This window comes from Anopheles moucheti, chromosome 3 (genome assembly GCF_943734755.1).
Source record: "Anopheles moucheti chromosome 3, idAnoMoucSN_F20_07, whole genome shotgun sequence".
NCBI classification, from domain to species: Eukaryota; Metazoa; Arthropoda; class Insecta; order Diptera; family Culicidae; genus Anopheles; species Anopheles moucheti.
The window spans coordinates 50197224-50210795 of record NC_069141.1 but is presented as its reverse complement, the minus strand read 5'-3'; the positions used below and the strand labels follow the sequence as shown (position 1 = coordinate 50210795).

General features: G+C 38.4%; 2 protein-coding genes across 2 annotated transcripts in view; one reads left to right on the top strand and one right to left on the bottom strand.

Moving 5' to 3' along the window:
• LOC128302319 (uncharacterized) overlaps positions 1 to 8879 on the top strand; it is a 37214-nt gene extending 28335 nt beyond the window's left edge. Inside the window, exons 6-7 of the mRNA XM_053039115.1 lie at positions 6263 to 6360; positions 6549 to 8879. Of these exons, the coding sequence (XP_052895075.1) occupies positions 6263 to 6360; positions 6549 to 6906 (456 nt within the window). The 3' untranslated portion in view covers positions 6907 to 8879. The remainder of the gene's footprint in view (positions 1 to 6262; positions 6361 to 6548) is intronic.
• A 1841-nt stretch (positions 8880 to 10720) lies between these two features.
• The window catches only part of LOC128303564 (protein dead ringer-like), a 101001-nt gene continuing 98149 nt past the window's right edge, over positions 10721 to 13572 (bottom strand). The window contains exon 11 of the mRNA XM_053040554.1: positions 10721 to 13335. Within this exon, the coding sequence (XP_052896514.1) occupies positions 12875 to 13335 (461 nt within the window). The 3' untranslated portion in view covers positions 10721 to 12874. The remainder of the gene's footprint in view (positions 13336 to 13572) is intronic.

Here is a 13572-nt window from a genome sequence, read left to right as displayed (position 1 = left end):
GTGTAGAGACATTTTCGACTTCGTCTGTCTTGCATAACGTTATGTTGCTCATTTTCATACAATTTCCGGTTTTCATTAGTATGTTGGACTGATGTCGTAAGAAACGGTTTGATTTTAGAATCACTCTATGATCTTGTTTAACTACTGGCTCAACTCGTAATGTTTCGTAAGATGTTTCGCTGAGGTTCGGGATCTCTACGATGTACAGTATTATTTCGTTGTTTACTGCTATTCGTGTGGTAATTAATTGTAGCATTTCTTCTATCATGTCAGTCTCGATGTTCTGTGTTTGGAGATTTTGGTGTATCAGATCGATTTCGGCGGGTGTAAGTAGATTCTTGTTTACAATGTTTATCTTAGACAATATAATCGCCATCTGAATTTGGTCTATTATATTATTAATCATGTCTAACGTGTATAATTGTTTCAATATTGTAGTTTCCTGATCATTCTTTGAAATATCGCGCAACCTTTCTCTGATAAGGGCGTTGATTGTTATTTGTGTATTACTATTATCAACTAGCTCATCTAATGAGTTTGTAATGGTTCTTAAATCGTCTGCGTCCGGCGTTCCGGCAATCCATTTCCACGCTTTGCCTAGTGAGTCCCATCTCTTATGGCGAGGGGTCTTTATTGGTTTTACTTGATTTAAGTTATATTTGATTTCTTGCAATTTCTTGGTTAATATTTCTGGTGTTGTTTCGGAATTGTAATATTGTAAGATTTGGTTTTCTACTTCTTGAATGGATGTTTCGATTATGGTTACGTTTATCGTATGTATGATTTTTCTATATCCTTCTATTAGTCTGGTCTGTCCTGTATTGACTATGGCTACCGGTTTATTCGTGAGGTCAATTATGTCGAGTGTAGCCGCTATGAAGGGTATGCTGTAACGGGTAGATTAACATTAACTATTTTATATTTTGCCATTTATAGGAAATTTCTGTGTAAAAGTTAGTTCGTTATTTCTTTTAGGTTTATGTTCTTTACATTCGATTTGTGAATTTTGTGGTTTGCCTCATTCCTGAATGTTGTATTCTTATTTCTTTGTACAATGTGTCTTTTAAATTTGTCTTTATGTTTTGCTCTTATTATTTTATCTTTCACATAAACATTTTGACCTGTTCTTAAATTTGGTGGTTCTATTCTTGATTTATTATGCTTTTTTAACGACTTTAACTGTGTTTCTTGTAGTTTTATTATTACTTCGTCATACCTTTTATTTCTTATTTCATCAAGGTGTTCGGGGGACGTACAATTATTGGTTATTCCAAATAAGATCTCTTTCGGCGTTTTGCCAATGGTAGAATGAATTGTGTTATTATATTTTTCTATAGCAATGCAAATATTAGACCTGCAATTTAGGTTGGGAGTTAATTTCTTTTGAATTCTGTATAGTTCTGTTATTGTCGAATGCAATCTTTCTACCTGTCCATTTGACTCAGAATGACTACTAGGAGTAGTAATGATTTTTATATTGAGGTCTAGCATCATTCCTCTAATTTCAGCGGATAAGAAAGCTTTTTCGTTGTCCATCACTACTATTGATGGAATTATGTTTGAAGTGATTGTGTTATAGAATGCATTTCTTAAATGAACTGTATGTTTTGATTTTACTGGAAGCATTCTAGCGTATTTTGAGAATTTGTCAATACTAGAAAGAAACAATTGTCCTTCAATTTGGTAGATGTCTAAGTGTAAAACTTCAAATGGAAAATTTGGAATAGGTGTTTCTTGGAGTTGTATTTTTAGGGGTTGCCTATCGTATTTCGACACATTACATGTGTCACACGAGGAAATAATTTTTCGGATGATTTGTGTTATGTGTGGAAAATAATATTTCCTGAGAATTTGTTTCTTATTCTCATCAATTCCACGATGTGCTCTATTGTGAATTTGTTGAACTATTTTTTCTTGCTCATTTTCATCAGCTACATCGTTTAAAATTGTTTGTGTAAATCTAATCCGTAATAGTTTCGATTGGCTAAAGTATTTACGGTAGACTTCTTGTAGTTGACCCATGATTTCTTCTGATGTCATTAATCCAATGATTTTGCTTGGTTCGAAAAATTCTTTTACAAGCGATGTTAATATTTGCTCGTCTAAACGAGTTCTTTTTATAATTATACGAGTGTAATTTGGAAACGGTTTAGATACTATAGTTTCGGGATTAGTATTTGTTTTTTCTAAAACGATTTGTAGTTTAAAAGCGTTTAAAGGTGCTTCTGTCGAAATAATGTAATTGGAATCGTCGTTATCAGCGGAATGTCGTGTAGGTGTTAAAGTGTGTACCTGTATTCGACTTAGTGCGTCTGCAACAACGTTCGCTCTTCCTGGCTTGTATTTAATCTCGTAATCATGTTCTTCAAGATATGATTTCCAGCGTTTCAGTTTTGCATTAACATTTTTATCTGACAATGAGAATGTCAACGGCTGATGGTCTGTCAAGATTATAAACTTTTGACCATAAATGTAGTTCCTAAATACTTTAAGTGCCCAAAATATAGCTAACATTTCTTTTTCGGTAGCTGAGAAGTTTTCTTCTGTTCTACTGAGCGTTCTTGATGCAAAATGTATCGGTTTGTCTTTGCCTATTTCGCCTTGGCTAAGAACTGCTCCGATAGCGAAATTTGAAGCATCTGTGGTGATAATGAAATTTTTCTTGAAATCTGGGTATATTAAGATGTCGCTTGACGTTATAACCGTTTTCATTTTAATGAACGTTTTTCTTTGTTCGTCGTTGAATTGAATTTGTCTATTCTTCTTGGAGTCTCTCTCCCCCCTGAAGATATTTGTTAATGGTTTTGCAATCTTTGCAAAATCTTTTACAAATCTTCGGTAGTAACCTAATAGTCCAAGGAAACTTCTTAGTTCCTTCACGTCTTTTGGCTCTGGCCATTTTTCAATAACGTCAATCTTTTTCTGGTTGGGTTGTATACCTTCATTAGTAATAACATATCCTAAAAATTCAATTGATTTATGCAAAAATTCCGACTTATCTGGTTGTACTTTCAGGTTTGCTTTTTGCAAAGTCTCTAGCACAATCTTAAGATTATCATTGTGTTCCTCTAAGCTTTTTCCGAAGATCACTACGTCATCAACATAAACATAGCATCTTTTACCAATTTGTTCACGAAGTACATCGTTCATTGCTCTTTGAAAAATTGCGGGAGCATTTTTGAGTCCGAAGGGCATTCGAACAAACTCGTATTTTCCAAAGTTAACGGAAAATGCGGTCTTTTCAATGTCCTTTGGGTGCATTTTTATCTGATGAAACCCTGAAGCTAAATCAAGGGTTGTAAAATATTTATTTCCTCCTAATTGGTCAAGGATATTTGAAATCTCGGGCATAGGATATTTGTCGGATATGGTCTTTAGATTTAACTTACGATAGTCGATGACTAATCGAAATTTTTTCTCTTTTGATGCGTCCATTTTCTTGGGGACGATCCACACGGGAGAATTCCATGGTGATCTAAATGGTTGAATAATACCATCAGTTAACAGTTTTTGTATCTGTTTTTCTACCTCTTCTTTATATGAAATAGGATAAGGGTAGGATTTCTGATATATGGGTATATCGTCGGTAGTACGAATGTTGCACTCTACTTTTGTCGTACACGTAAGTTTTTTATCTGTATCGTGAAAAATTTGTTTAAATGGGTTTAATGTGTCAAAAAGAGTTTCTTTTTCGTGACTGTTCAGATGTGATGTTCTGACAGTAGTTTTCAATGTTAAATTGTTCACTTTGCGTATAGCAGCTTTTGGACGATAAAAATTTAATGGTATTTTTAAATCTTCTCCTTCACCGAAAACGTAAAGAGTGGGTTTGCTTGAAACCATTTTCACATTTTCGTGAAAAATAATTTCCGTTCCAATTATTCCATCGAAGAAGGGATGGAAATCGAAAATTAGAAATTCGAAATTTTCGTTCAAGATTGGTTTAAAAATATCTAACTTGATCATTTTTGAAATGTTACCACTTCCTGCGATACCATGCACTGTTTGTGAAATGATTTGTTCAATTGTTTTCCCTGATTTATTGGCCCATTTATTAGATATTAGATTGATATTTGCACCACAATCAACTAAAAGTTTTATATCTCCTTTTGTAGTTGGTACAATTATATAGGGCAGTGGATTAACCTTCGGGTTTAATCCTTCCACCTGTTTCGCCACTCCGTGGTTTCCTCTAAAAAATTAGCGGTCTTTCTTTCATAGTCGTTGTCACGATATGATTCTACGTCATTAATTGTTTCACTTTTTTCACTTTGATCTTCACAATTTTCACTTATTTCGTACCTGTCTTGTAAGGTATGTGCCATTCTTTTTGGCTGTGGATTGTTTCTCTGCATTGAGGATGATGTAGGTCTGGAGAATTTTGGCCTGTTGCCGTAATCAACCATTCTGGACCTAATGGAACGATCAACTTCCATTGGTTCGACCTTTGGTCTCGGCACGAATGTCCGATTTGGTGCAAACACATTTTGTGTTGTCCTTTGAAAGGTCTGCGGTGTAGCCTCTACGGGTTTTTGCCTTGGTGGAAAACTTAAATGCATCGGTTTAGGAGGTCGTTGTGGTATGTTACAACGCGGTGTGGGCACTGGGTCAAATGTCCGACCTCTATATGGTGCATTTCTTGCATCAACGTTTTGAAATTCGATACAATAGTGGTAAGCTTTCGCTAAACTCTCTGGTTTATAATTTTTACAAAACATTGATAGCGGGTCTCCTAAGCCTCTTACAAAAGTATCCAAAGCTATCATATTGTATAGCTTAATGATCATATGTTCATGACCTTTCCAAGTCTCGTCCATCACGATGGCTGAACTTATCAGAGTAATCAATTCTGTGATTCTGCTGTAGTAAGCTTCGATGCTTTCAGCACGCATTCGTGTGGTCGATTTCAACTGGTGATCTAATGTCATGAGATCCCGTTTATCTGAATAGTACAAACATAGCACTTCTTTAATAGCTAACCATTCTGTTGGCGTATTATTGGTGACGAGAATGTCATTAGCTTCTCCTTTAATCTTCCTTCTAATCGTTTTTACGATCAAGTAGTATTCACACGATTGACTGTAGTCTTTGAATAGCTCTAAAATTTCTTCTACGTCGAGAATGAAATGTGGTAGATTTCTCGGATTCCCATTGAATTCGGGTAGGTCCGACACTATTCTGGGGATATTGCCCCTATCATGAAATGATAGTGTTTGATTCACTACATAGTTACTCCTGTTACTACCAGTTTCTGATGTCTGGCCGTTTGTATTGGAGCTTTCTCCAAGATCGTTATTCATTTCGATCTGTGTAGTCCTAAAAAGTTCTATGAGATTTAAAAAGGGATTCTCTTTCACTGTCTTAGCCAGTTTTCTCGTTTGAACTTAGTTAGTTTGTTAGTTGGAGGTGAGTCTGATGTAAAGCCCTACTTTCACTTATCACTTTTTTCGGATGAGTTTCGGATCGAGATTAGTGTGTTAGTTATATTCACCAAATTAATCCCACGATGAGGAAATGCGTTTGCATCGCTGTTCAGCTTGGATCCTCAGGAGATGTTGGAAACCTTCGTTACAGTGCAGCTCTTCGCGCTCTATCGTCTCAAGTCGCTGGTTATACGGCGATGGTGCTCTGGACCGGGCGATGGATTCCTCTTAAGGGACAGCTGAAGCTGGCTTTTTCACTACCGTGAACTTATACGATTACTGCGAAGGTCCACTATTCGGGCGCCAATTACCGAACTCGCGTTCGTTTAGGGTTTTTAAAAAATTTTATTTTGTGAACAACAAGACTTAATTTCCCAAACCGTTCGATCGGACTGCTACATCAGAACTAACTATTGTCTGCTGCTGGTGTTGAATTGTCGATACTGCTTGGCTCACCGATTCCCACGATTTGGTTAGATTCCGCTGACTTTGCAACACACGTGCCGATGGTGTCATCGTCCGATGCACGCGCTGTTGCTAGTCCACCAAGGTGCACGCGCAGTTACCCGATGCCTCCGTTGACGCGGTAGCTTGCTGACGCGGTAACTTATATATATATATATATATATATATATATATATATATATATATATATATATATATATATATTATGTTATATATATATTAATAACTAGCACATAATTTGTGTGGGATGTTTTTATAAGCTCTTTGCTTTTATATTAATTTCAGTTTTTCCTCTCTTTTTCACATTTTTCTACCAATATTGCAACGCTTTATTCATTTGTTCCTATTTTTCTTTATTTCATGAAACGTTCTAGTCCTTTGCTGACACAATGTCCAGCTTTAATGCCAATACGATCGTAGTAACTAACGATAATATTCTACAGCCTGCAAAGGAAAAAGACGCCATTAAAGGGTACGTATGCGATAACGATTACCTTTTTTCTTCGTTGAACGGCCAAGACGTATCGATTTATTGTTACCACATAGCCGGATAGTCAGCGGGGGAATGTTCCTCATCCATAATGAAAATGTTTCCTCTCCTTTAATGCTTGTGTGTAATTAATTAATTAACATGCTTTTGTTTTTAATTCCCCCTTTCAGCCGTGTGAGCAAACCAAGCTCAAAGATAGCGGCTCGGTTGCAGCACTCGATCACTCCACCGCCACCACTAGCATCGTCCGGTTACGGTGCGTACCACCAACCGACGGTACTAGTGCCACCGAAGGAAATGAAAGAAGCCGCCTGCCAGACGCTCAGCACGGGCGATATTGTGATTACGAAGATATTCTTCAAGGAGGACCAAGACAAGAAAGCTCAATCGGATAAGGCGGTTACGAATGCAACCACCACCACCACCACGCCTGTGGCAGGCGAAATGCTCAAAAAGAATGGCACCACTGCCGGTGGTGAGATACTGATGAATGCATCCAGCCCACAACCACAGGCGCAAAGTGCCTGAATTAGTGAAACAGGCATCGTTCAGGGCGGATGCTGTATTCGCTGCTACGCTGGTTCAAAACCTCCCACGATCGCGATCTTAGACGGTGTGGTCCAAAAAACGAAAGAAGAAGATAAACATGCGCATTGTGCTAGAAAAGGACCATTGTGTGCGTTTGTGAAGTGAAGCAGCAGCTTAATAAGACTAAGGTTTCTACGGTGTTGTCAGCCGTACACGTTTTGATAATCGAACGAAGGACGAAGCAATAATTTATGTGCGTTAATTTATTAGAACCAAGCAAACAGAGGGAGGAACGTGTGATGGTGACCCTTTGGGGGGCACACGTTCTTCACAACGACATTCGGCACCACAATGTTTTTCTTCTGGTTGCCCTGGATAAATAGACTCAATCATACACAGAGACATTGTGTGTGTAACGCGTAGGCATATATTTTTTATTCAATATTTATACCCACGATAACGAAATTCCCACGAGTGAGAATGAACACTAGTAGGCGTCGCGTGTGATGTCCATGGAGACAAGTTGATGGTGTTTCCTACGTTATTTTGTTTTTTTTTTTGGAAGCAAAACCACTACTACTACAGTGTGATGAATCAAGCGTGTGTTAAGTGTGCGTTGCTTGTTGTGAATTGTATGCGCAAAGTAGGAGAAGGCGAATTAAAACGAAATGGACTAAAGAGTTTGGTTAGTTTGGAAAGCGAAATTTTGTTTTTTCCCGAGTGAAACAACCTTAACGTGTTATTTGTGTTAAATTCTCAAACATACATAAATGAATGAAGCACGAGTAGAGTGAACAGTCAGCTGTAGGAATTATGTAACCATTTTGATTACTGGCCAACCATGGCAGAAAGTGTATTGTAATGGCACGATGGTAGAGAATTTGATAGTTAACATACCCCCGAAGCATACACAAAACACCCCTTATATACACAGAACTAGACTTACTGAATTACATTTCAATCAAAGCAACCGTAGGTTTAATGATGGGTGTCAGCAGCATACTCAGCAGCAGCGGCAACTATATGCTATATATCGTTATACACACGCGCCTACTATACATAGATATATGTACTGGATTCGTTATACGCTCAGTAGAACAAGAATGAAAAGTGAACACTCACTGTATTTAGCGCTGCAATATAAAAGATAGATGAGTCTTGCGAAAGTATGAGCATTGACAGGAAGGAAGGATAGGATGTATATCTTTTGTAGCATATCAACTACGCATACACTGGCATATAGTGTAGAGGACATATCATTTGTTTCGCGATCACCCCGACGGTAGTCACCTTGATTGTTGACGGGTGAACTAACATTTCTACTAACGTACCATCGTTAAAGGTAAATGAGTAGTAGTTTTGCTAAACCTTAATAAGCATTCTAATTAAAGCCCTACATTATTGTGGAGAGGTATCCGATAGTTGCTTATCGGCTTAAGATATACAGACACACACACACACACTTATTATGCGAGGTGCCCGACAGAGGGGAATGATAATGTTTAGCGTGAAATAATATGACGGGTTGAGTTTAGTGCTATGCGCGGTTTAGTGTTAAATGAAACAACTAACGAAAACAAAAAAAAAACCCACAACACAACACCCTCTAGTATTCAACCAATACGCGTACGGAACGAAACTAAAATCGAAGCGGGATATGAATTGAAATGTATAACAAAATTGAATTGTATGTAACCAGAAGTGAATAGAATTTATACAACAACAAGGGAAAATAAACCACAACGACAAGCAATATATGCTTTTGGCGGACAAATAATGTGAGGGAACTTTGCAACGGGACTTTAGAAGAAAATATATTACTTATATTATACATACGAAAAAAACGAGTATGATGAAACGAATATGAAATTAATGACGGGCGGTATATGCGGTAGCAGAAGATTGTTGTTGTGTTGGGACGGACGTGGAAAGTGCGTCGTGGAATGTTATAGGAACAAATAAACAATTGTACATTTGCTAAATTATTATGCGTGTCGAGTGAATTTATTTCTTGCTGATTTTTACTTTACTTTACTTTCACTCCGCTAGTATTTTACAACCTCGGTGCTCGTGGGTTTGTATTTTTGATAATTAAGAAAACATATATTAATATTACACACAGATGGTAAATTGATCGTGTAAGTATGCTGGAGGAAACAGAAGTATGCCTTCATCTGTTTGCGTTCGTTGAAATCCTCCATTCCGGTTGAAGCGAAACCATGAAAAGGTAAAAAAATGATCAACAATATCTTCCTTGGTTATATAAAACATTTGTTTCTATGTGATAAATTAAATGCAGAGAAGAATATCGACTTCGTCGTGCCTTTAAAGTATGAACGAAATTGCACCACGATTTCCGAATGTACCAGGAGAACATCCACGGAAGAGGTAGCACCTTGTACAGCAATTTTGTACGAAAACCGCCGAAAGGTATGCAATGTTTAAACACTAACTTTCCATACAAACCAGCTGTTTTCAGATTTCCGATACCAGGAGAGCATGTTTTTCAAGAGGTAACACCTGGTACCAGGATGTTGCACAACACATGTTGCACAACACATGTTGCGCAACATGTGTTGCACAGCATCTGGTATGCAACATATGTCGCGCAACATATGTTGCGCAACATCTGGCATGCAACATCTTACATGCAACAACTTGGGAATGCAACTACCGGGAGGCGCGTGATTTGTGCTTGCTCGGCTGGTACCAGGTGTTACCTCTTGAAAAACATGCTCTCCTGGTATCGAAAAATCTGAAAACAGCTGGTTTGTATGGAAAGTTAGTGTTTAAACATTGCATAACTTTCGGCGGTTTTCGAGCAAAATTGCTGTACAAGGTGCTACCTCTTCCGTGGATGCTCTCCTGGTATCAGGAATCTGAAAACAGCTGGTTATGTATGAAATTTCGCACCAGCCGATGGAAAGTTTGAGCGAGTAGAAGGAAGCTTTCCGTTTCAACCTTCTTCCTTACACTAGCGATCGCTCTCACGGGTTTGATAGGATGCAATGCAATAGTGATGGGCAAATTTATTCCACACTGCAGGTATCATCTCTTGAAAAACATGCTTTCCTAGTATCGGAAATCTGAAAACAATTGTGCTGTTCATCGCGTAAAACATCAACATGAGCGAAACAGGTTTCTAAGAAATTTCTCTGATTGTTACAGAAGAAGTAAACCGATTTAAAACTGCACCTTGGGCGAAAAATCGTAGAAGGTGTTGGACTAATCAGGAATCGTAAATGTACGTAAATCGTAGAAAATGTGATCCAAGTAGTGGCGTTATGGTTCTCCTTAGCGCATACAAGCGTTTATATATAGAGTAGCTAAACGGTCCGTGTAAAGGGCTACGCAATAGAACTCTGAGGTGTACGCAAGGGAGCTTTCTTTCCGAGAATTTGCTGGTGTTGTTAAATCATGTATGAAATACACCTTCCTAACACCGATAATGCCGTAGCAAAATTACAGGCCCCCCTTTAAAAATCGCTGTGTTCCTGTGATCCGAAACCATTCCGAGGCCGTTCCGAGAGGATTCTGTCGCAACCGAATGGGGATTCTGCACATGGAAATATTTCACTCTTGCTATTCGAGACATTTCACCGCATTGAAACATTTCACCGTGGCGCAGCGCCATCTAATGGTGGGTGTTGAAGGTAATTGTTTTGAAAATAAATTATTTTTCGTTAAATGAACAGAAGATTTGCATTCTTACAATTTTCATGATTTTAACATACATCATGTTGTTTAAAATCGTCTTTCATGTAATTCTATACTTTCTTAATCGAAATAATACAAACGAAACACAATCACATCGAAGATTTTAATACAAGTGCATTAATTTATTGAAATATTAAAGACAAACGTAAAGAACGATTCTTTTACCCTTTTTTCTCGTTGTTCTCGTATGCACTAGCTCTCTATCAGACACTGCCTACAGTGCGGAAAAGGATCGTCGAAAAATCGAACAGCCGTTTACGCTAAAAACTTTTCTTTTATAAGAAACCTTAACAAAATCCTACCAGGGAAAAAAGCGTCACATAATTTGAATTACTACTTTTGTTGCTACTAAATTGCATGTTTGTTTTAATTTTCCCTATTTTTCCTCGGAATAAACTACGCACGCAAACTCGCCAGCAACTGGACACATTTTCCGACAGTTTTTGGAGAAGTTCATATATTCACTTTCGGGTTTGTTTTTACTTTTTGCTTCTACCATTACATGCGTCGCGTAAAAGCTTCAACCTGTAGCTTTATCTTTCCTTCTTCGTTAACTACAACATGCTTTCTTTGTGTATTTTGTTTTGTTTACTATACTTAATATTCCAATTGTGTTCTAATTGCTCTTTTTTTGCGAATCAAGCTATCCCATTATGCTGCGTAAGTTATGTTTGTTTTTCTTTTGCTACTAACACTTACATTGTTGTTGTATAGCTTCTAAATTAATTACTGTTTCTTGTCGGTGTTGGTTTTCTTTACCTTCAAATTATTGCCTGATAAGCAAATAAAAATTCTACTCTCAGCTGCTTACATTTTATTTATACGCGCCGCTGCCTTTCCTAGCTTTCTATACTATTATATATTTTAATAGTGTTTCGTCGTCTATCAACCACTCGCTTTTCATTCTTCATTGCGGAAAAAGCGCAATTAAAAAAGGAAAACAGACAAATACACACTACTAAAGTGGAGCTAATACAATTTCGTATAAACGTGTGTCCTTTCTTTGTATGATCTGTTGCCTATTAGAGCAGCACCTTCTCTTGCGCATCAGTTAAACGTAATGGATAAAGATGGACGTTAGTGTAAATGGGAAAATAAAATAGACAAAACGGAAGCAAATACGCTCTTAAAATGAATTTGTAGAACGTACAGGGTCGGCGTCTCCCAAGCATTAAACATAATTTTTGGTTCTGAAGAAGAGCAAATTACAAAACATAAAATAAAACAAACGAAAAAGAAACATATAAACATACGCAAAAGAGCACAAGCACAAAATGATGTCTTAAAATGCGTATGATGATAGGTTTTGCTAGAGAGATGGATTGATTCTTTCGCGAGGGTTTTTTTCGTATCAAACCGGTATTCCCGGTTTCACGTGCTCGGGAAATAACGGTGGAAAAGGGAAAGTGCTACTACTATGCCTACATGTCAATTGGGGGCGTAATGATAATGCAACTTATTTAAACAAAAAGAAAATTGATCTCTCCAGCACTAACGACTAATCGGACGCCCTTAGTTATCATTAGACATAGACACCTTCTTCTCGTGGTGCTTCATCAATTTGTAACTCATTTTGTAAAGTATTGTTGGCAGATCATTTACAGATTTTCTACCATTTAGCAAATTTACATCCAGCCCGGATGATTGTAGTTTGATGATGTGGTTTGTGGATAATATTGCGAGATGCGGAAACATGAAATGCGTTAAATTATTTGCACATAAAGCAGGAAACGGAAGAACAATCAAAACGGTACAAAAATGATACAATAACTCTAGACGCTGAGAAAATAGGTGTACAATAATGGGTCAATGTAGACGAAAAATGCTTTGGCGTACACCTGCTTTCACACACCGAGGCATCACTGTTATGGGTAGATTACGTTCTATCATCATCATCATTATCATCATTATCGTCAAACGGGTATAAGTTATTTGCTTCGTCGTAGACTAAAAACTAAGATCCGGCCAGGCTGCTGCACATAGGAATCAAGCAGCTGATTACTACTATCTCTGCACCGTCGTCCTTTTCGAGAAACATTTAAACACGCCAAACAGCGGCGGAAAAGCGAGGTTGAGGGAATTATAAGAACACGGGGCATTGAGAAGAAGAGAGCACTTTTATGTCCCGTGTGCGGTTTTCATGGTTTTGCTTTATCAGAACAGGGTATCGGGAGCAAGAGAGCGGAACGGTAACAGGTTGCGGCTGCTCACACTACCGTGTAATAAACACCGGAACGAACGATCACGAAACCTATGAAACCATCGATCCTGCCGGGCTCGTTGCACCACCGATCACGGCATGACCGGATGGCGGAATCACACTGTCCTGCTGCTGGACGCAGGAGTTGGAAGCGGCAACGCTACTGCTGGCGACGAGACAGTTGCCGGTGGAGTTGGTGGTAGTGGTGGCGGTGCTGTTGGCGGTTCCGTTCGATGAGGATAGTGATGCAAGCGGGTTGTCCACGGTTGTGGCGGTGGCGACTGAATCACGATCATCCAGGGGTGAGATGAGAGCGGCATTGGATTTGACCGGTGATACCATGGAACCGATCGGGGAAGCCGAGGTAGCCGATACGGACGAGGAGGGTGGTGTTGATGCCGGTGCGGATAAGTTGGTGGAGGATAGGGGATTGGCAAACAGGACACCTTCATACTGGACACCGTTAAATTCCATCGTCACCACTAGCTTCTGGTCGCCTTTGCTAGCATCACCTGCAAGAGAAAGAAAGATGGAACCAAAAAGTGTTAAAAATCAGTTTAAAAAAGACAGTTTGTTGAGAACTCATTAAGGTCAACAGTGAAGTGAGTCAGCGCGGGTGAGTTATATAACCCCTCTTGGTTAAATGATAACAGTACGTAGTTGATTCCAGTGATTCCACTGCAACTTGCAAAGCGTTAGCGCAGGTGCTAACTTTCTCACTTTAACTCGTCGAAGCCTTAATAAATCTC